General features: G+C 36.7%; 1 protein-coding gene across 6 annotated transcripts in view; it reads right to left on the bottom strand.

Moving 5' to 3' along the window:
• Window positions 1–25,255, bottom strand: part of BTRC (beta-transducin repeat containing E3 ubiquitin protein ligase) — a 212,962-nt gene that overhangs the window by 97,664 nt on the left and 90,043 nt on the right. For 4 of the 6 annotated variants that reach the window (XM_036027179.1, XM_036027180.1, XM_028511781.2 and 1 more), the window contains one exon: window positions 23,499–23,606. The exons of the other annotated variants lie outside the window; for them this stretch is intronic. In XM_036027179.1, coding sequence (XP_035883072.1) covers window positions 23,499–23,606 — 108 coding nt within the window. The remainder of the gene's footprint in view (window positions 1–23,498; window positions 23,607–25,255) is intronic. 6 annotated transcript variants of the gene reach the window in all.

Here is a 25,255-nt window from a genome sequence, read left to right as displayed (position 1 = left end):
AGATTGGACTAAGTTAAGATTTATGTTTAGGTGTATATTTCTATTGTAAATGGTCCCTTATTTAATCACTCCCTTTTTTCTTATTATTATTTATTTATGCTCTATACCTGAAACTAACATAATATTGTATGTCAATTGTAATTGAAAAATTAAAAGGACATTTTAAAATCATTTCAACAAAGTAAAAAAAAAATCTAAAGAATTATTATCCTATGGATTTTCCCACTAATTATACAACATTAATGAATTTTCAGGTCTTTAAATTTATAAATACCGTCTCATATATTTATAAATATGAGTCTCATTGACTCATATAGACTTCTGGTTCTTAAGTGTAAAAAACATGGTCTAACATAGGTATTAAAGGGTATGCCTTAAAGAATAACAATGTATCAATTAAAAAAATCAAACAACACATTTTGTTTCATATCCCTTGCTTTCCTCTTAAAATTCCAAGAACACTAACTATATCCCTTATTCAAGATATTTGAATTTAAGCTATAACTTTTGCTTTTACTATAAATTCTGCTTTCTCATTTTCTGTTCATTGCCACTACAAAATGTTTTTAAAAGTACAATGAGGGAAAATATGTTTTTAAATAGAAAACAGCTAACATAATTCACACAGACTGCATTATCATAGGTCTCTAAGTAGCCAAACACCAAGGTGGAATTGGCCTAAAGGATTTAAAATTTAAGTGAGAAGGTTTCTATTTCTGAAGGGGCAAAGGCCAACCACACCAATTAATGTCTTCAGTTTTTCATTTGTTAATATTACCAAACAACAAAATGAAAATAAAACCAAAACAGATTAACTTTGATTTCTACCAGGAGTAGTTGAACAAATTTATTTGGAAAGATGGTTAATTTTACTGCCCCTGGAGAGACAACCTTATAGGTTTGTTTTTTCTGTAACAATGAAAATGGCTTCTACTTAAAGGATATGTTTGTGTGTTATTCCAACAAAATTTTTTCTCTTAACTGTGGTCTTACACTATTAGAATGTTAGAGAATGGTTACCTTAAATCTGCCATTTTGCTAAGTATACACAATTTTGTGCATTTCTGAGAAATCCTACAAATAGTTTGATTACGGTGTGTTCACCTTCCCCCACCATAAGTGTTCTTTTTTTAAATCCTCACCCAAGGATACGTTTATTGATTTTATTTTTTTAGGGAGAAAGGAAGTGTGGGGGCAGGGGAGGAGAGAGAAACACTGATCCAGTTGCCTCCCATATGTGCCCCAACAGAGGATCGAACCCATAACCTAGGTATGTGCCCTGACCAGGAATTGAAACTGCAGCATTTTGGTGTGTTGGATGATGCTCCAACCAACTGAGCAACCCGGCCAGGTCACTCACCATAACTGTTTTTAATCTAAAGAATCAAAAGAAATTGACATTCTTTTCTCAGAAATACTTGATGAGTCACTACAACTACAAAAAGCAAGTTTTACTATTACTTAGTAGGAAAAAAGTGTTTTCTTTAGAAATAGTAATGATTTTTTTGTTAAGGAAAAAAGTGACAAACAATCCAAATGTTCTAGAATTATTCTGTCTTAGACCAGCATCTCAATTTTAAAGTAGCCTTTTTGTTTAATTACTTGCCACAGCCCTGGCTGGCGTGGCTCAATGGGTTGAGCACAGGCCTGCGAACCAAAGGTGTGCTGGTTTGATTCCCAATCAGGGCACATACCTGGGTTGCAGGCCAGGTCCCCAGTAGAGGGGCGCTCAGGAGGCAACCACACACTGATGTCTCTCTCCCTCTCTTTCTCCTTCCCTTCCCCTCTCTCTAAAGATTAATAAGTAAAATCTTTTTTAAAAATACCATAATTACTTAGTTAAATGATTGGCCAATTTAAACTGTGCTAATTTTAATCAACGATCTTTTTAAATCTACTCTTAGTATCATCAATAGCACTTTGTTGTATTATGGAAAAAATCACTAACTTCAGAGTTTGGTAATGGTGATTGGTTTAACAGATATCAAACATTAGTTTCAATACCATAAATACTGGTTCTGATAGTACAGAACCTTTAAATAGCCTAATAGCCAACTTTGGTATTAAAGTTTGTTTTGTTTGCTGCAAGTCCCTCTTGTGGAAACCACTGTACTTCTTGCTCCTGCAGACAATGAATAAACAGTTGACTTCAAAACCAGTTGCCTATCACTGCTGTACAAAGGACATTCTGGGTAGTGGGTCAGTAAAGAAAGCAAAGCCAATTCTAAATGCCAGTAGTTTCCAGCATCTCCTTTCCTTCTGGGTAGAATGAAGTCTGTAAGCACTGACTGGTGGGTCATTCGACCCACGAGAGCCTGGAAAGGTTTCAAGAGTAACAGAGGTCATGTAATTGCCAAAAGAGCATTAGCCACTCAATCATAATGGATAATTAAATGACCTACATGATTCCTGAAATAGCTGCTCTATATTTGGTCTATTACTTATGTCCCTGAAGATAAGCTACTCATCTGGTCTGCCTTGACCTGCAAAAGTCCAACCTGAGCCTGAAAACCAGCTGCATGCTTCCATTGCTTTGTAACAGCCACCCCCCTCACACAAGTAGTCATGCCCCAGACTATGCTTTCAAGAGGATACACATAAAAAAAATCAATCTTGTATCCTTCTCCCTGCTGTGCTCTCTGGAATACAAATTACTAGAGAAAAGAAAAAAAATTAGTAAATTCCTGGTTTAGATCTTTGGAGGATAGAAGGAACAAACATAAGAACTACAAAGAAGGAAAGTCATGATACAATTTTTTGAAATTTTGCTCAATACGCCTCCAAAGAATTTTACATTTGATTGTAAAGCTAGTCAGGGATCTTTTTGTGGGCAGCAAGTCATTAAAACTCCAATTGCCTGGACTGCATTTTTGATGGTGTGGGCTATTAGATCTTTCCTGGCCTAGTTTTTTAGTCCATATAGAAAGCAAACTACCTCCCAACAAAATGAAATATATGTAAAACCAACAGTTTATATAACAGCAGTAGCATAAGTAACAAGAATCTATATGCTTCACATTTTCATCTAACAAGTTCAACAATCTCAATATAATATTTGATCAGAAATACAACCAAATAGAAGCCAGCTGCATGAAAGAGCAAAAACGTAATGAAGACCATGCTCCTTCAAGAGAAAGGTCTGCCTGTGGCCACAGAGGTGGCTGCACAACACACACTACCAAGAGAAGCAAGACACAAGTAACCGAAAACCACTCCACAATAATGGCAAGGGACAAGGGATATGAGGGACAAAAGAGCTCACACTTAGAATACCGAGGAGGCTAGCAGGATTTTTCCGTTTCCACAGGAGATTATGTAGCTTGAGGCTACTGACTACCTTGATCTCTTACTAGTTCTCGAATGGCTTATTAAACCTAGAACATATCTGTTTTAGTTAACTTCTGGGCAGGGAGGGGGTTAGAGGGAGAGAAGGGAACAAAATGTACTTAAGTGCTGAATTTTTTCTCCAGGCTGAATGCCTTTCATCCAATAAGACATTCAAAGCAGTGACCCAGCAAATGGATTGAAAAAGCAATCTTCCATCCCAGTGCCACATTATCATTCCTATTCAGTATTCTCCATGAGATATCTCAATCAGCTGTGTGTAAGTGACAACGCAGCCCATTGCTGGGTTAATTAAACATTTGACTTTAACACCCTCCCCGTCATTAAGCAAATAAAAGCAGATAATTCAAACTGCACTTCATCCTCAGGGTACACAACACACATGTCAAAATTAAGAGAGTCCAAGGCCTCTGGGGAATTCTGTTGGGGCTATAATCAGTTTAAATCTTATCTGGTTTATCAATTATTCTATTGATTAAACCAAAGCAGTTATACACAACTCCTCTGCCACAAGGGATTGATGTCAGCAGAGCAAGAAAATAACTCCAGGAGGTTCCAAACTGATTTAAAAACAGATCAGCAGACAGACCAATAATAGTCGATTATTACATACCAGTGATCCATATACTGAAGAGTTGATTCTTAGTTTCAGGCGGGTGAAGTGAACTGTTTCCAAGCACTATGTCCCCTTGCTATACCTTACAGTTGGCTTGAGCAAATTTATGTCTGGGAAGATCAACATATTTTGTACCAATTTAAACATGCTCAGCAGTTAAAATACTTCATAGATACCAACCTTAAACTGTAACAGAAAAAAAATCTCAAACAAGGAAAACAATTCTTTTCTAATCTGCTTACCTGTCTGCAAGTAACCAGGAACATGCAGGGATGAAAGGGGACACACTTGAAAGTTGGTTCTCTTAAAAATATGTAATCACCCAGCTATCCCAGTGTCCTAAAATACTATATTCTGGAATAAAGATAATCTAAAAAATTACAAATACCTTACCAGAGACACAGAATCATGACTCTTTTTATTAATTCCAAGGGCAAACATCCTCAAAGCATTATGAACAGTGAAAAGCTATATCTTCAAATGAAATGTTGATATCCAAACCCTAATCCCTAGTTTCTACAGCAGTTTTTAAAGCAATTTAGATACTCTCCTGCCCACCTCATTGTGTAATATCATTTAAATGTCCAGAACCCCTAATACATCAAGACCATGCCTTACTGTATATGAGAAAAACGCTAATAAAACGTAACAAAAAAGATGGTGGGGGGAGGGGTAGATGGCTTCACACATGAAACTTGTGTACTCATAGATGCTCTTCAGAAACAAAATTTGTTCAATTGCTATGTTGGCACCACATGTACAATCAACTATAATTTAACGTCTCTCCTTCAGATTTTTTTGTTTGCAGGCAGACTAAGTAAGAACCTGCATTAGCATGCTGTTTCTATGTTCACCACTAGAAATACTGAGGGTGCTATTTGTAATTGTATTCTTTTTAAGAGGTTTGTTCTCTGCAGCTGTTTTCTGCTTGCAGTGTATTTTGTGTAATCAGCACATCATCATAAATACATTGGCTGTTCCCCTGAGGGTAGCTGTCAGTGTTTAATTTACAGAACAACCTGGCCAATGTGAATTTTAACACTACAGCACTATGGCAAGAAGTTACCACACTCTGTGAAAAACAGGTTTCTATGAATTTTTATATCAAGAGCTGGTCTCAGGACAATTTAGGTTTTAGAAATACTGTTTAAAGAAGTACTTTATACCTACTATGCAATAGACTCTTTCCCATTTATAGCTTTAGAAGGAGCCCTGAATTAAGCACCAAACCACAAGTGGGCACTACCAATTCTGGAGACAAGGATCAAAAAAATCTATGATCACCAGTAGGAGGCACTAAAATAAATGTTATCTGTCCCTTTTCAAGCTACATGTAAAGCTATTTAACAACAACAACAACAACAACAACAAACTACTGCTCCCTTAGAAGGTGTGTAAAGGCAAAATGAAAAATCACTTAAGAGACAGACTAGTCTGAAATATGTGCGTCACTCTTCTTGCTGAGGTGAACTATATCTGATATGAACATAAGCATACTGCTTCCTTAGAGCTGTTATTAAGCCAAAACTCTAGTTCAAAAATGGGAAAAAATACATGAAATTAATGGTTATTCACAGTACTAGTCTCCCACCCTTGAGTTATACAGGGTGGGGCAAAATAGGTTTATAGTTGTTCATACAGAAAATAATAATTAATATTATAAGAATAAACTGTTTTGCATACTCACAAATGTAAATCTGCTTTTGCCCACCTCTGTATATGCATACTGCCTACTACACAGGCTCTGTGTACTAATTATTAGATATGTACTAATATCTAATAAATAACTATAAGCTCCTTGAGGACCAGGTCTGAATCTTAATTTATGTCCAATACTATGTGCAGTACCTGGGACATAGAAAGTACTCTACATATGAATTAAGTATGTAGTTGTAAATGGCAATGTTAATTGTAAACCTTTAGATCTACAAGGTGCCAAAATGCATTTTCTAAATCAGTAAAATGTCCTTAAAGCCCATCTAAAGAGTGCATATCATGTATTGCAGTCATTTTAACTAAAGTTATTTGCACAAGACCTAAGTAGCTCAATCTTGCAATAAAAAACTAGCCTACAAGATACTGAAACAGTTAAATGTACATTTTATTTTAATAGTGATAATAGAGATTTAAACTTTCTTATGCTTTATATTCCGTTCATATGACAGGACTGAATGAGATAATTTTAGATGCTCAAAAAGGTAACCATTAGCAGTCTTCTATTATTGAAGTGGTATTACATGCACAGATAAACGTTTTATAAAACAAGTGATTATACATAAGTATTTTTCTGTTAAGGGCTATTTTTACAAGTTAGAATGCCTAGAGTTCAACTGAATCAAAAGATAGTTCATGCTGAGTTCTCCCCAGTGTATTTGCTTTTAAAGTTGTAAAGAATTATATTTTTATGTTTTACAAAAATCATTAAATTGTGACGAACAGACTGGTTTTGTTTGTTTGTTTTTCAGAAAAGGAGAAAATTACTTACTTCACTCAGAGGATTTCAAATTTACCCAAATTTGTGGTAAAGTTAAATTTTAGATAATTAGATTTGTAGAACTTGCTCCGATATGTCTACACTTAAAACATTTTTTCTATAACAATTTTTTTAAATTTTAGGTAACCATAATTACATATAGCAAAATTTGATAATACCCTTACATTGACTCACTTCAGTATGTTGACACCAGGAATAAGTTTTACTTAAGCACACAAACCCTATATCAGTCTATATCATTCTTTCTTCCTGTGCCTTATATATGCTAAGGCATTTCATAAAGATAATTTTTTTTCACATTCACACCATATGAAATGCAGAATGAAAAAAAATGATCTGATTCAGTACATTTAGATTTGTTTTCACCAATTAAAATAGAAGAAGTTTTTGGGTTTTTTTAAGATTTTATTTATTTATTTTTAGAGAGGGAAGGGAGGGAGAAAGAGAGAGAGAAACATCAATGTGCGGTTGCTGGGAGTCATGGCCTGCAACCCAGGCATGTACCCTGGCTGGGAATCGAACCTGCGACACTTTGGTTGGCAGCCTGAGCTCAATTCACTGAGCTACGCCAGCCAGGGCAAATAGAAGTTTTTTATTCAGTTGAATATTTGCAACTTAATACTTCATAGAAATAATATGCCTAATAAAAATATATCTTCAATTTTAACAAAGAAATTAATCACAGTCTTTCTTCTTAAATTTAGAATTACAAAATACATCCTGGGACCTTTTGAACTGAACTGGATGGGGTTAGACTGAGGTCACACTGGATCAGATGACTGCACTCTCTTCCCCGGAGACCACCCGGTAGTTCCATAGGCTGCCATTAGATAGCAGCACAGTACACACCATCAGTCATATCGCCCACACTCTCTGGTTGAGGTTGGAATTATCTCAGTTACACACACACACACACACACAGATTCTAATTCAATTAGTGCAGTCGGCAACTCCAGAAAAGAGTAATTCAATTAGTGCATTGTGGAGCTCTACAATATCTCTCAGCAGATGTTCACCATCTTCAGGAACTGGAGCTAGGTTTAAAATACCTGTACCACTCAGATATGCCACTACATTATGTCATTTGTCAAGGTGCTTACATATGCTTTTCTGGCTTCAAAGAAAAGGTGAAGAAACAAGCCCAGGCTAAGTTCCTAGAGATTTTTCCATCATCTGTATCAAAGAAGAACATGCAATTTTAGGCTGCAGTAATTAAATTACATAACCCAAATTATGTTCAATACAAAATGTGTCTATCACTGTATTCTAAACTATCTCACACTTTTGCAGCACTGCCTCTAGTTATGCATGCCATATTGTAATGAGGACACTGTCAAGGTGGAATGCATTCCCAAGGAAGGACAACCGGAATGATAACAGCCCCCACCAAAATAGGAGATTATGAAAATGGCAGGAGTGATTATTGATGTTTTCCAATGAAACACTAACCAGAACCAGGAATATTCACCCTGGGAACAGAAAATAAGCTTATAAGCAACACGACAGCTATCCTCAAACAAATATACCAAAAAAAAGAAGATAATTACTTTATATTTCTACAAAAGGCAGAATTAAAATGAGTAGGTGAACAAAAAGTTTGAGTCCTTGAGGGAAAACCTAATAGAACCAACAGTGAAGAAGGAAACAAGAAGCCTCAAGAAGTTCAGTTTGCCAACAATGGCGGGATCAAGCAGAGATTAGATACCCCCCCCAACCCCCAGCAAAGAGCACTTCATCAAGAGCTCCTGTATGTGACTAGATAGCCTTCATGTCCCTTCCAATGCTGAAATTCTATGGTTCTATGGATACACTGATTTTTGCTCACAAGGCAAGCCTGGACTGTAATAAAGCTAATCATTATTATAGAGGTATGGCTATATAAAACCACGGGCTGTAAAGGCATTTTCATAGTAATTGATGTATTAATAATACACCAGGGGAAGAAGAAATTTTGTAATTTCTGTGTGTTAAGATTTAGGAGATTCCATAAATGTACATATTTCTAATCTTATTTTTTAGATAAGCACTTGCACTTTTATTCTTCCAAGATTGAAAGAATGGTTTGTTTTTACTCAGTCTCAGAAAATCAGCCAATGAGAAATCAATTTCTAGAATGATTTTTGAAAACTCCCCCACTGAGTCAAGACAGTGGGTTCTCATAGCTTAAATGCAAATCTGTATCAATATTTATGCTTTAAAAATACACAGCAATACTTAAGGCAAGAGTAACTAATTCTCTGGATCTCTCTCTTTGGTCTTGCTTTCTGTGCACTGTATTTTGTAATGAGGACATAATTCTGGGTACAAGGGAGAAGGATAGTATTTTACAAATACTATCTCTTCTCTATCCAGCATGACCTCAAAGCAGGGAACTAAGAAATGTCAGGAATGATTACCAAGATTTTCCCAGTGCATTTCACTATGTGTTCATGACAGAGAATAGCTCCTGCCTTTCACATTTGCAAAGGGAGAGGGCTAAGCTAAATAGCTGTCCTTTAAAACCATCAATAATTCAATTGCTTTTAACACAAACTCCTACTTTTTCATACTCCAGAAGAATTGTAAAAGGTCATCCTCACTTAAAACTTTACTGGTAAGGTCTATGTCCCAAATGGATTAAGTACATATCTAACAATGCTGCTTTTGTAGGAAGAAAACAAATTATTTTATTTATTTATTCTTTAAAAGGTTTTATTTTTATAGAGAGGGGAAGGGAGGGGGAAAGAGGGGGAAACATCATGTGTGGCTGCCTCTCACGTGGCCCCCACTGGGGACTTGGCCTGCAACGCAGGCATGTGCGCTGACTAGGAATCGAACCAGTGACCCTTCGGTTTGCAAACCGCACTCAATCCACTGAGTTATACCAGCCAGGGCTGAACAAATATTTTTTTAATATAAAATATTTGTTGTTTTAAGATATGTGTAACTTAAAACAAAGAGCACTAGAAAACTCATTCTATTACTAGAAAATATTTCCCCAAAAATTTATGGCTTGGGTTTTTCAGTGAAGATTTTCTATTCATGTGCCATTAAGCTATAGTAATACAACACAATGGTTCTTCCATATTACCTACTCATCCACCTTCTTACTAAAAACACAATTTTTGCACATTTTTAAAAAGTTATTTTCTTGACAAAAATCTTAGTCTTTCATAATGAACCACTTGCCAAAGACACTGTGTACTTAGAGCAGTAAATAACATAGCTGGGCTAACGCTGATTTGGCTGGCAACACTGCCATATAGCAGGCTGTCATTTAACAAACTACGTCTCTTTGCCTCCCTAACTTCCTGCCTCCACAGAAACAGAACCAGAACCTAAGCTGATTCTTCCTTACAACATGGTGTTCCATAAACTCCAGTAACAATGTACTAACCCAATTTTGGTCTCCTTTCGCCCACACCTCACAGCCTGTGTTTATGTTCCAGTGTTAAGTTTATTTGGCTCCATCAGCACCACTTCTCTTTAACATTGTCCCTTTTCATGCATTTAAGGCAACTACTTCCAACCCTATCAATGAAAGCAGACAAATGGGGGAGAAAGGAATGAACTGCAAACACCTCAAACAAGAAAGGTTGCTTAAAAAACCAAGTGTCACATTCTGACAGTTCAATATTTCATAGCCAATACAAGGAATGTGCAACGACACTGCAACTTTAAATCTTTTCCTTCTATGTCAGTCTCTCTTTCTCTCATTGTAATGCCAAAGGGAACAGCAATCAGAGTGGAGATGTTCAACGTGATAGAGGTCAGGACACCATCGGATCAACGTACCAGAAACACGACCTTGTTTATTTTTTTTCCACAGTATTATTGTTTACAGGGTGCTTTGCTCATGTACCTTGTGGTTCTTAGCTAAAAGATGAAATTACAGCCCAGGATGAAGCGCTCAGGCACACATCCAATTTGTGTTTCCATCTCAGAAAACAAAAAGCTTCTAAGGCCCTCAGGCTGCCATTCAAACTTGGAGGCTGACATTTTTAACAGCATGAACCAGAGACTGGCAGAGAGAATGATCTAATGCATTTCTGACTTGTCAATCAAAGATCTCACCTCTGCTGTCTTGTAAACAGTTGGGGGCCATCTAACTACATTCATAAACCTAGGGAGAGCTTACTGCCAGCTGGGGTGCTGGAGCCACATGCTCTGGCTTCTATTCACCAAAAACATGATTTAGTTTTATAATCTCACTGTAAATAGTCCATAGGCACATTTCCAGGACCACTGGGATAGAACTATAGTAGGGAATACAAAAGAGATTTTGGTCAAATATGGTGTTATTTTCAAGCTGCCGGAATCCTGTAAACCAGTTTATCCTCATTTTACCAATCCTCCCCAAAGGACTCCACTATGCTGCAACTGAAATGCTAAAAAAATTAATGATCTACCAATTTAAAAATCTGGGGGAAATACACTAATGTTTTACTAAAAATTTCACTTGTGTTTTATTACCAGGAAAGAAACAGGCACTACCCAAAATATGGCTTATGCAAAGGGTAGAAGCTGCAATAAACAATAGCAACTATGTTTTAGTTAAAACTAATCATGTACTTTCTTTCAAATATAAAAGCTTCCCATGTTCATACACAAAAGCTCTGTATTTACTAGTTTGAAATAGTGTGACATATATTTGTGTGTATAAAACACGAGAACAAAAATAGTATTTATCCCTCTACACTTTCTGTTTATGACCTTTAAAACACACACACACACACGGATCATACATGAAAATGAACATACTCTTTTTTATGTCAATTTTACAGGGCACAGAATCCAATTTAATGCATACCAAGCCACAGATACTAGGATACTAGATCTGCAACAAAGATCTCAAGGATTTGAATGATGCACCTGAGAACTTTAAAAAGCAGATGACAGCCCAGCAGGGGGGGAGATACAACAAAAAATCCTGTTTCATGATTATGTACTACATCCTAGGCCCAAATAAGCATTTCAAAATATACTAGACTAGGTCTCCAGAGGACGAGGCCAGAGAATATAGGAAAGCTTAAAGCTAGTCAACCTCACGGTCAGGAAGAACAAAACTCATGAGTATAGCCTCCCAACAGTAAAGTGTTAAGTTCTTAGAGGCCAATGCAGCTAAACAAGGGACTGATCTTTTTTTTTTTTCCAGTGAGGTTATAGTAAATAACCTGGGTTTCTCTCTTCATGAAAAATGACCCCAAGAAGAGCTTCCTAAATGCTGCCCGTCTACCAAGATTTCAAATCTTGACAGTCCATATAAAACACCAAGTCTCAAAACTAATACAAGGAAGGACAGCAAGATAATAAAACACTACCACATAGAGCAGAGCAGTAGCAAAAGAAGGTATGAATGGCTGTGGCAGTCCCCAAACAACCAACGGTGATTCCTAAACAGCACAGAAAGAACTCCTGTGGCACTATGGTGTCCCCTCAGCACAATGATGGCCATAACAAGAAGCTAATCTCTGAATATGAAGAAAGTGGTATGTACCTATCCAGAAGATACAGGCTCGTCTTAAATGCCCACAGCAAGAACTTGTCTGATAAGGACAGTGTATCCACTGAGGCTCCCATCACCCATCGAGTTTTCATCAATTCCATTTTTCCAACCTGTGCTTCTTACACTGGGGCAACCCCAGGTCCCTGAGGTACCTGTACTCTCTCCCCTCTGCCATTAGGGGTCATGTTGAAGGTAGGGCAAATAGAAAAATCCAGTGTTATTCAACATGAACAAAAGCAATAAACCTTCTTTATAGCATGAAGAGTTTAATTTTTCAGATTCATCAGAAAAAATACAAAAATTTTAAGGAAATCTGATCATCTCACAATAAGATGATTTAGATTACTCAAAACATTAGACAATGTTGCATATTAAGCCTATAAATAAACTCTACCTGCATCACAGACATGTCAAAATACTCAGCGATAGAGGAACCTATTATTACATAACTCAAGAAACAAACAGTATTTAAGCAACCAAGTAGGCATCTTAAAACAAGTAAGTGCAAATGATGTCATTTCTCCAAGACAGACTACTGTATTTCCAGGATAATGCAGCAAATTCAGGTCATCTCTACTTTTCTTGGTGAAATATATATAAAAGTTGAAAGGCTAGAACCTGAACAATAAATTTCAATGTTAGCTGAAACATTTTAAAGTCCATATTTTCTTTTTAAGAAGCAAGCTTCAATATTTCCAACATTTTGCACATGTACATTAATTTTGTACCTAAAGGGTCATCACTTTCAGTGTGCCTAATGATTTCCACCTTTTCTCTAAACTGTTGTTTATCACTACTATCATCATTTTAATTTTCTCAGTATCTGTTCTTTTATAGAATAAGGGTAAAATGCAATAAAATAGTCAAATAATTGCATAAACATACACTGCTGTGAAGATAAAGATGTTGACATCATTGACACTGAACTGCTGGCTTGCAGTGCCATTATTTAATAGCCTGAAATATGTATCTGCTCATTAACAAGAGTCCAAATTCAGCATACAAAATCCAGTTCACAGGGCTCATCACGGTGTGAGTTGCATGTAAGCCAAATGTATAACATTTGAGGACTCAGCATGTTTTCCTTTTCCCCATGTAAATGTGTGGATTATGGAATAATTGTCTAAGTATGGCTTGTTTCTAAACACAGAACACTTGTGTGTATGGATATGCAGGTAATACCAGCAATCCAATGTTTTCTCTCCTCCCACCCCATATATGTTATTTAATGGTTTCCTTCAAATTATCTAAGCCCATTCATTCATTCATTTATTCAGCAAACAATCATCAAGCACATACTCTGTATCAAGCACTGTACTTGACACTGGAAATACAAAATGGCCAAAATGCAGTCCTACTCTCGAGAAATGCACAGTCTGGTGAGGGAATGATCACAATATGTATCAGTGCTATTACAAAAATATCTACAGCATGCCCTGGAGAGAGGGAAAAGATCAGTGAGAGCTTTTCTTCTACAGGTAAAACGACTTAAGCTGAACTGTGGAGATTAAAAATTAGCCAGGTAGATAAAGGTGGGAGGCAGGGTGTAGGGGAGGATAGGATAGATGTTTTTAGTAGGGCTCCCCAGGGAGGGAGTACAGGATATGCAAAGACATGGTGCATGAGAGAACACAGCACCTCAGGAGACAGTAAATTTGAAACGGCTAAGAATGACAGGAGAGGGGAATGGTAGTAAGCCACTCAGTTACAGTAAACCAAGTTTACACTTTGTTCAGTTTACAAACATGAGCAACTAACTGGCCATGAGCTAGAGTGACCAAAATCAATGCCACCAGCCAACAAATAAATCTGGGCAAGCATATATAGTAGTCCTCCCTCATGTGCGGGGGATCTGTTCCAAGACTCCAGTGGACATATGAAACTGCAGGCATTGGCAAACCCTATATACACGATGTTTGTCCCATTCATACATGACTATGACAAAGTTTAAATTATCTTAGGCACAGTAAGAGATGAGCAATAGTAACTAATAATAAAAGGGAACAATTTTAATAATATACTGTAATAAAAGTTATGTGAATGTGGTCTGTCTGTCTCTCTCAAAATACCTGGAATTTCCCACTTAATGTTTTCAGATTGCAGTTGACCATGGGTAACTAAAACCACGGAAAAGCAAAACCAAAGACAAGGGGGGACTACCACAGTTGAAATTCAGAAAGTATTAGTACCAATACAATAGAAATGTCTAGAAGGGTAATTTAAAATATTTCCTTTCTTCTACTTCTCTGTATTTTCTACAATTAATATTAAATGTTTAATTTTTATATTTTATTAAAAAGGTAATAAAAATATTTAAAACAAAACTATATCTGGTTATGTCTCTGTGTGTACGTTTATGCACGGGTGCATAAGTCATTTCAGATAGAAGGAAATTAACACATTGATAATTACCTTAAAGTGAAAAGATTATGTGTGATACTTTCTTGTTTATATATTTATTAAAGAATTTACATATTTCATAATAAACAATCAGTTTTACAAGCAGAAGAAAATGTGAGTTCCCCCCCACACACACAAAAAAAAACATTTTGTTTTGTTTTGTCACTATGTTCAAACTCCTAATGTAAGGGGTGTGTCAAATGTCACTTTAAATAACCAAGGTCAAATGTCAACACATTTAACAAAAAAGAACTAAATTTTTTATTACATGGAAATTGTGCTATACTGTGATTATTCATATACAATAGGGGGACTCATCAGCCAGGTCTTGAAACATATTTCTATCATTGGATAATTTTCCTTATGGTATTGTTTTGTAATAAGATTTGAATGTTAATTTGCATTCAATGTGACAAACTGTATTTCCCTATATAGACCTCAAATATAAAGTGAAGTCTTACATATATACCTATGTACATGTATTTTGAATAATGCTTAATTGTCCTAGTATTGCTCCGTTTTAATATTTTACTTAGTAGGTGGCAAGATTTAGTAGATTTATAAATGTTCTTGAACAATAAAACACATTATGTCTCCTGACATGTACCTTTAACAACTTTAACCGTTGACAAGGGATCCTGGCTAACATTAAAATACTGTATGGTTCATTTAGCTCAAGATTCCCTAAAAGTACTAGCTATACCTGACACATAAAATATGTTAAGGTCATATAAATCTTATACTCTTACTGTCAAAATTTCTCTTCCCTTTCAATGTCTAAAGAAAACAAAGGATCTTAATTATTTAGCTACTTTTAAGCATTTTCTCTACTAATCATTGTCATTTAATTATTATAGAAGATCACCATTTGCTAAAGATGAGCAAATGATTCCAAAAAATACACCTACTGTTAATAAAGAGAAATTCTCTTAACCACCCATACACTTTCCAGGACAAACCGTTGGAATGATGAAAGTAAAAATATGCATAAACTAAACATATCCTAATAGAATCTATTTAGACAATATTTTCAGCATCTTCTATGTCACTAGTTTAAAATGTGTGGTTTGAAACATCAATAACCAGTTAAACTGTTCCAATGTTCCATTTCTATCTGAGTTACTGAGAAAATCCAACAAACTCAACAATCCCAATGCTGTTCCTATTCTATTGTCACACACAGAATTGTGACTTCGTAAAATGTTTCAAACTTACAAAAGGAGTTCAAAAAGAGTTTCAAGGGGGAAAAATGCCATGAAGCTAGCACTAAGCCACTTCCTTAAACACATTTGGCAATATTAGTAAAAGTAAGTATTCCTACTGGGCTACCTACCTTGAAGAATTCCTTAATTGTCTCTTTTAAAGTTAAAAATAGGACTTCCGGCAAGATGGAGGCATAGGTGGACACACCGTACCTCCACGCACAACCAAGATTAGAACAACAACAATTTAGAGCTAGAATAACACCCAGAACTGACAGAGAATTTATCTGAATGGAAATCAGACAGCCAAGAAGTTGAAGTAGACCCCTTCATCCAGACCGGTAGGAGGGGCGAAGCTGGGCGGGCAAGGGTCAACAGCGGTGCGAGGTGATGGGGAGAACTCAGCGTGTAGCCATCCAAGGCGCGCAAGATCACAGCGGTGGAGCCTGAGTACGTAAGCAGTGGCTGGCGGACCCAGTGAAGCAGTGATTGTGGACCAGGGCAGAGCGTGCAACCCAGAATCCCAGAGAAGGAATGGTGATCCCTGGAGAACGGAACTACTGCCACTGTTCCCTCCCGTCCCCACACCCGTCCCCACATACAACGTCACAATCTAGTGACTGGGGGTGCCCAGTCCAGGTAAACACCTAAGGCTCCACCCCTCACAGTAACAAGAGCGACCAGACCGGAAAAAAAGAAAAAAAAAAAAAAAAAAGGAGACACAGAGAGAGACATGTCTCCAACAGAAGAACAGATCAGTCCCCCAGGACTCATCCTTTTGAGTGACCAAGAAATAGCCAATCTATCAGATGCACAGTTCAAAACACTGGTGATCAGGAAGCTCACAGAATTGGTTGATTTTGGGTGCAAATTACATGAAAAAATGCAGGTTACCATAAAAGAGATGAAGGAAGATGCACGGAGAGCCAATAGTGATGGGAAGGAAACTGGGTCTCAAAACAATAGAGTGGACCAGAAGGAAGCAAAAATCAACCAAGCAGGAAAATATGAAGAAATAAAAATTCAAAAAAAATGAGGAGAAGCTTAGGAGCCTCCAGGACATCTTTAAACGTTCCAACATCCGAATTATAGGGGTGCCAGAAGGGGAAGAGGAAGAGCAACAAGTGGAAAAGTTATTTGAACAAATAATAAAGGAGAACTTCCCCAATCTTGCAAAGGGAATAGACTTCAAAGAAATCCAGGAAGCACAGAGAGCCCCAAAGAAGTTGGACCCAAGAAGAAACACACCAAGGCACATCATAATTACATTAGCCAAGGTAAAAATGAACAAGAGATTCCTAGAAGCAGCAAGAGATAAGGGGACAATCACCTACAAAGGAGTTCCCATCAGACTGTCAGCTGATTTCTCCAAAGAGACCTTACAGGCAAGAAGGGGCTGGAAAGAAATATTCCAAGTCATGAAAGACAAGGACCTACATCCCAGATTGCTCTATCCAGCAAAGCTCTCATGTAGAATGGAAGGGCAGATAAAGTGCTTCTCAGATAAGGTCAAGTTAAAGGAGTTCACCACCACCAAGCCCTTATTTTATGAAATGTTAAAGGGACTTATCTAAGAAAAGAAGATTAAAAAAAAAACATGTATAGTAAAAGGACAGCAAACTCACAATTATTAACAACCACACCTAAAGCAAAACCAAAAAACTAAGCAAACAATTAGAACAGGAACAGAACCACAGAAATGGAGATTACATGGAGGGTTAGCAACAGGGGAGTGGGAGGAAGAGAGAGGGGAAAAAGGTACAGAGAATAAATAGCATAGAATGTAAGTTGAAAATAGATAGGGGGAGAGTAAGAATAGTATGGGAAATGTAGAAGCTAAAGAACTCATAAGTATAACACATGGACCTGAACTAGAGGGGAAACGGGTGGGAGAGGGTGTATAGGGTGGAGGGGAGTGAAGGGGGGAAAATGGGACAACTGTAATAGCATAATCAATAAAATATATTAAAAAAAATAAAGTTAACAATGATTGAAAAAAAAAAAAGAACATTAAAAAAATAAATAAATAAATAAAGTTAAAAATATACCTACTCTATGACCCACAACTCCACTATTAGGTATTTACCCAAGACAAACAAAAACATGTGTCCAAAAGACTCATACAAACTGTATAAGTAGCTTTTTCCACAGTAGACAAAAATGGAAACAATCCAAATATCTATCCATATGGATAGGTATGGATATTTGAACAGACATTTCTGTTCAAATAGACGAACAGATAAACAAATTGTGATATATAAACACAATGGAAGACAGCAATAAAAAGGAATTACTGATAAACGCTAAAAAATGGATAAATCTTAAAAATATTATGTTGAGCAAAAGAATGCAGACATAAAAGAATGTGTACTATATGAGTGCATTTACATAAAGTTCAAGAACAGGCAAAACTAATCTCTGGTGACAAATCAGAACAGTGACTGCATACGAGGGATGAGTAGTCCGTGGATGGGGGTACAAACGAATCTTCTCAGATTATGAAAATGTTCTGTACCATGGGAATGAGGTTACACAAATGTGTACATTTGTCAAACTCATCCAGAGTTCACTTAGGATCTGTATTTCACTGTACATAAATTCTATTATACATAAACAAAAATCTAAATAATAAAATAAAACCCAAGCTAGAAAGATGCAAATGTACTAAGAGTGTTATAATTGTAGTCGTGGGAACAGGAAAGATTAGATTTAAATCCTGTATTTGCCAATTGGTCAACCAGCGGTACTGAGAGTCTGAGCATACTGAACCTGACAGAACGAATTTTGAACTAAATAGAATAAAAATAGCATATAAGCCCATTTCTTCCATTTTTGCTACATAGAGAAAATGGATCTCTCTGAAGATAAGAAAAGAAAAATAAACATTCATACTTACAGCAATGTTGGGAAAAGCAAACTTTTTCATCAATACCTGAACCAAGAGTAGGCTTCCCTATGCTGTAAGGTATGAAAAACTTTGACTGTATTTAATAGGATACTGTTTTATATCAAGGTGAAAAACAGTACTTGCTGAAAGCTAGTCTTCTGTACATTTTTCTAATAAAATAAAACCCAATAATCTGTCAGGCAGTGTTCTATGGGCTTAATGTATAAATCAACTGATTTGATCCTAACAACTCTGTAAGAGATCCTATTATCGCCCCATTTTACTGAAAAGAAAACTGAGGTATGGAGAGGTCAAGTACTTGCCCAAGGTCATATCTACATAGAGCCAGGCCCAAATCTCAAGCAGTCTGGTGCCAGGGCCCATGCTCTTACCCACGGCACCATACACTGGCCTCTGGGCTTCTTTTCAAAAATGTTTCTTAAGTATCTCTTTTCTGCCTATACCATACAACATAATTCAATGACCACACACTCAAATTTATTCCTGAATTTTCCAGTAAAATCTCTAAATTGATCTTTCTTCAAATATACTCCAGAAGTAGCAACTTATAAGGGGATTCAGCAAATGTTTAGAATTCTTTCTTACTGACCTTAGATTCAAGATTGCTATAGACCAAATGAAAATCTGAATTTTTCTTAGTATCTTGGTTCCAAGCCAGATGATTTTAACTTGTACAATTAAAAAAAAAATTCTCACCTGAGGATATGTTTATTAATTTTAGAAAGGAAGGGAGACAGAAACATCAATGTGAGAGAAACATCACTTAGTTGCCCCCCAGTATACATCCTGACTAGAGATCGAACAGCAACCTAGGTATGTGCCCTGACTGGGGATTAAATCCGTTACCTGTTGGTGTACGGGATGACGCTCCAACCGAGTCATCCGGCCAAGGCTAACTTATACAGTTTTTAATTGCACACAATAATCTTTATCACTTATCTGACACAATTCAAATCATCAGCATTTACTGAGCCCCAACTACGCAAAAGCACTCTACAGAGAACCGTGGAGGTCAACGGATAAGTGTAAGAATTCTGCTTTCAAGGCATTTTCTGGCATATTTCTCATTATTACGCTAGCACGTATTAACTGCCTGGGTCTGTAAGAATTCCCATCCCAACATTCCAGGGTGGGAGGAGGCATTGGGTGGCAGTGTAGTAGTATCTCCCTGTGGTTTAATTTGCATTTCCCTGATGACTAAAAATATAGAGCATCTTTTCATATGCTTATTTGCCATTCATATATTTTTGGGTAATGTATCCATTCAATATTTTTGCCTACTAATTGCGCATTGTTTTATTGGGTAGTTTATCTTATTATTATGTTGTAAGAGTTCTTTATATATTCTGAATACAAGTCTTTTGTCAGAAATGTATTTTACAAATGTTTTCTCCTAGTCAGTGCCTTACCTGTTCATTTTCTACAGTGTCTTTTGAAAAGCAGAAGTTTCAAACTGTGATAAGTCCAACTTTTCCTTGATTTTTTTAAGGTTCGTATTTTTTGTGTTTTATCAAAGAAAACTTTTGCCTAACCCAAAGTCACAATGTTTTTCCTTCCTCATTTTCTTCTGTTAGTTTTAAAATTTTAGTTCACATTTACAACTATGATCTGGTTTGAGTTAATTTTTATACATGATGTAGTGTTAACAGTCAAAGGTCATTATTTTGCATTTAGATGACCAATTGTTCTAGAGTGATTTGTTGAGAAGACTGAGAATGCATTTTAATATAACAGAGCACAATAAATTCAGTGAGATGACTTCAGATTTTATACTGTAACACATCTTTTAGCAATTAGAACTACCTGAAAAGGGTTATTAAAATACCGCTCCCTTTTCAAGCTATCTGTGTGAGGCTGGATATTCTGCATATATTTCAACCAAAACACCACATCACAACAGACTGAATGCAGAAACAAAAATGAGAATCCAGCTGTCTTTTACTAATCCAGACATTGAAGAGATTTATAAAAATGAAATTCAATTCCAGTCCTAGTTTGTTTTTTAAAAAGTTATTTTTCATAAAAAGTATTTCATTTGCATGACCATGTAATGGGTTCATCATAGCTATTTTAAATAAATTAATATTTATTTTTCTGTTATAATTTTTAATATAGTAAAATATCAACAGATTTAATCAACATAAACAAAAGCACTCTGAGGTCCTCAATAATTTTTTTAATCATCACCCGAGGACATGCTCATTGATTTTTTAAGAGAGAGGGGAAGGGAGGTGGAGAGAGGGAGAGAAACATCGATATAAGAAACACCAATCGGCCGCCTGTCGCATGCACCCAGACCTGGGACTGAACCCACAACCCAGGCATGTGCCCCAACTGGGAATCAACCCACGATTTCTCAGTTTACAGGAGGGCACTCCAATCAACTGAGCCACACCAGCCAGGGCAGTGTCCTCCATAATTTTAAGAATGCAAATCCTGAGACCAAACAAAACTGCCACCATATCTCGCTTCAGTTACTGAAATTAGCCTTATTATAGCTAGAGTAATGCATCTAAATGCATATATAATATATCAAACTTGTGCTTAAATCCTTTTAACAGCTCACTACTCTTCGTGGCATTAAGACCAGTCCTGCATGTTCAAGGTTCTCCATTCTTCCCATTCTCTGATACAAGTCTTTTTTTAGTAGAGTCCTTAAATGCACCTACCTCCAACTGTCCACAGGGCCTTTGCACTGCCTCTTCCTTAGGCCTCATTAATTCCTATTCAAACATTGATTAACTGATCTTCCTTACCCCCACACCCTCAGGTAAGATCAGGTTCCTCTTTAATATATTCTTATGGCTTCCTGCACACTTCCTTCATAGATTTTGGGAGATTATACTTTTGGGATTATGTAATTTATTACCTCTCCCAAGTAAAGTAGAAATATAATATTCCTATATATAAAATATAAAAGTATTAAATAAAATTCTGCCTATGGTTGCAGTATTTTTCCAAGATCAACAGTTTTTATCTGATCCTCAAAGGAGTCCATAATCCATGTGTAGTGAAAAATTCACCTTACCCAAAATGAGTTCTGGCCTTTGCTCTTGGCTACTGGGAGGTGATATCTAGGCCTGAAAGTTCTTACGTAACAGGAGTGTCTCTGTGTGCCTGGGGCCTCTGGACACCAGACAAGTGTGATTCAAGATGGGGGCTTTAGCAGGTCCAATCCTGAGAGGAAATGGAGACTAAAAGCGTCAGTGTGGCTGACAGGATGGGCTAGAGATAACGGTCACTAGGCCAGGCAGTCTGTAATTCAGTCCCCATAGAAACTCTAGACGCCAGAGGCCTGGGTGAGTTTCCCTGGTTGGCAATATCTGACGTATTTTCACACACTGTGGCCCAAAAGCAGAAATGCCATCCATGACTCCATGGGGAGGGCATGACAGAAAGTTCTACATTTGGACCCCTCCAGGTTCTGCTTGTGTGTCTCTTCCTTTGGCTAATTTTAACCTGTACCCTCTTCCTACAATAAAATGTGAATATAATAGCTTTCAGTGAATTCAGTGAGTCTTTTCTGGTGAATTATCAAACCTGAAGGTGGTCCTGGGGGCTCCTAAACTTGCAACTGGTTTCCCAAGTGAGGGCAGTCCCTATGAGACTTACCAGTCTTGATTAAACTCATGATAAGCAAAAAATAAAAAGGTTAAAAACCAATAAGCTAGACTGAGTTCCTTGAGAGCAGAAACTTTATCAATACAATACATAGTAAAAAATAAGATATTTAAAACAATTTGATATTCTCAGGATATCAATATTCTCAAACAATAATAGCATGGTGCTAATGATGATGAAGATGATAAAAACGCCAACCATTTACTACATGTCCTCACTATGGTCTCCATTTACAGATGAGGAACATGAGGATTAAATGACTTGCTTAAGATAATACCACTAGTGACAGATAGTATGTAAGCCCTAATTTAACTAATTTTAAAGCCTACACACTTTACTATATTGTACCTCGTAACACAAGCAAAGGAAGCTTAACAGTATATTTTATTTTGCAAAGGACAATAGAAATGTCAGCATTATCATCACTAAAATAGCATCATTAAAGACCAGCAACTGTTAACACTGCTCAGGAATGTGGAATACTTAAGTTCCTTCCTTTTAACTAAGAGTCATAAGCATTCTGATGCTTGCTTACCTACTTGTCTTTGAAATTCTTCTAAATGAAATATAAGTTAAGTAGGTTAAAATAAATTTAAAAGTGAACTTTTTGTGTATTACTATGAAATGCTAAACACAAATTCCAAATACCTGAGGTGGGTAGATAATACTTGTGCTAAAAAAAAAATCCCCACCAAGGAGAGGCAACCACACATGGATGTTTCTCTCCCTCTTCCTTCTCCCTCCTTTCCCCTCTCTAAAAATAAATAAATAAAATTTTAAATTTGACCTGTGATCAATGGGACAAATGGCCTCAAGGAAAGGCTGAAAAGAAGCAAAACCTGTCCGTTCGTGCAAGAGCAGCCTGACTGTCTCAAGCTGAACGCTGAACTCAAAGGTCTGAAAGGCCTTTCTACCTTGAAACTAAACCTGGTAATCAACATATAATTAAGCAATTATTACTCCCTCCCCCAAATTTTATACATATAAACCAGCAGACACTCTGACAGAGCACTTTATACTTTTAGTGATCATAAGAAAAACATAAGAAGGTATTGGAGTAACTGGCTGTGATTAATTACATTAATTGGCTTTATGTAGGTCCAGAGCAAACATTACATATTGAATACTATTTATTGTGATTACTTTAAAATTCACTATTGTACTTCTACTAGATATGAAAATAAACTGTCCAGTTGTGCTATCTCAATTTTGGCAAACCAATCATGATAACAGAAATGTCTTAAGAGTGGATCAGTCTGGATCTACATTAGAAATTAATCATTGAAGGAGTACTGAGTGATGTGATATACAGATAATATGGAGGGAAAAAGGTGAACATAAGTAAAGCATGGAAAAGGAGGGACACACTCGTGAATGAGACACACACACTAAAGCCCGCAAATAACGCACAGAGACAGAGAAAGTACCTGGAAAGCTGTGAGTGCGCCAGTCCCTGGGTTATACAGGCATCGCAGCGAAGGCATGCTGTCCGCCAGGCTGGAGCAGCCCAGCCACAGAGACCTGGGCATAGAGCACTGCAGAGAGAGGACAACTATGAGATGGGACAGTATGAGACAGGATGGTACAGATTACAGGAATTTTCAAGGCTTGGCTGAATGCAATATTCCAGTTGTAGCTGCCCTTTATGATAGAAGTATCTTCGAGAAACACACTACTCATTAGTTCTAACCCCAGAGAGAGACTCGAACGCGGCACTAATGCCCCAAAAAGCAAGGGGGGAAATGTTGTAAGTCAAAGACTGAATATACAGTAAAAATTTTTGTCCCTGTTCTTCTATGTATGTGTCTAAAAAAAAAATCCACTTCTTAATCTAATTAATCAATTTTTCCCCTCTATGCACTTTGACTCATCTCCCATAAGTTCACCACAGGGTGATATAAGGTGCAGACTAAGCAGAGAAAGAAATATTTCATGTTAGCATTTCAATATTACAAATGATAAATTAGAAAACAAAATACCACAGGAAAGTTAAAGTATTTTTTTTAGAAGGTAGGAAGAAGCAAAAGTAGTATACCCCTACAGCTTTGACAGCAACTAACTCTGCACAGTTTGCATATGTTTTATGTATCTTGTTAGTCTGCCATTCATTAACCAAAATGCATAGTTACCATAGCAGCTGCTTCTTCATCTTTCCAGATGGATTAAAGGAGGGGGGGAGGGCAAGAAACAACCCAAACAGAAGGGAAAACAGCAACAAAGAGAGGAGAAACAGGGGGAGAAAAAAAGAGGACAAGAGAACCCCAAATGCTGCTGGTTAAAACCTTCTAAGCAAAAAAGTATGTGTGAATGTATATACATACAGTGTATTCAGTAGCAAAATAAGGTAGAATTTATGATTTCTAGTAATATTGACTAAACAATGTTAGTGTTATTGCTCCTATAGCTTTATAAAATACTTTATCTTTTAGAAGCAGTTTTATATTCTTTGAGTTTCCCTAAAAGTATCCCAGGCTGAAGTTTTGTTCATCCACTTGGGTACTATTACAGCCTAATAATACTTAAAAAATTAAATACCTGATAATAGCACATATAAAAACAGGAATACATATTTTAAAATATAGCAGTCAATGCACATAACGCTAAACTTTATAAGCTAGGAAATATTAAACATCATTATGGGACTTTTTTCTTCTTAAAATACTCTAGTTGTAAGAATTATTAGGAAACAAAATATGATATTCACTGTTCACACTATCTGTAACTGATATAAGAATAATATGGACACCAAAAAATGATCTGGTCTAGACCCCTGCTTTCAGATCATTATTTCCTCATTTTATAGTTAAGGTGATTGATGCCCAGGAAAAATTAAGTATTTATCTATGACCACGAATTTAGAAAGTAGAGCCCTGGCTGGCGTAGCTCAGTGGATTGAGCTCAGGCTGTGAACCAGGCATCGTAGGTTCGATTCCCAGTCAGGGCACATGCCTGGGGTGCAGGCCATGGCCCCCAGCAACCGCACATTGATATGTGTGTGTGTGTGTGTCTCTCTCTCCCTTCCCTCTCTAAAAATAAAATAAATAAAATCTTTTAAAAATTTTCTTTAAAAAAAAAAACTAAAGAAAGTAGAAAAGCAGGAAATGCCAGGTTCGCAACCTGAGCTCAATCCACTGAGCTATGCTAGCCAGGGCTCTGCTTTCTAAATTCATGGTCATAGATAAAT

The sequence above is a fragment of the Phyllostomus discolor genome, chromosome 5 (genome assembly GCF_004126475.2).
Source record: "Phyllostomus discolor isolate MPI-MPIP mPhyDis1 chromosome 5, mPhyDis1.pri.v3, whole genome shotgun sequence".
NCBI lineage: Eukaryota > Metazoa > Chordata > Mammalia > Chiroptera > Phyllostomidae > Phyllostomus > Phyllostomus discolor.
This window is presented reverse-complemented; position numbering and strand designations above follow the sequence as displayed.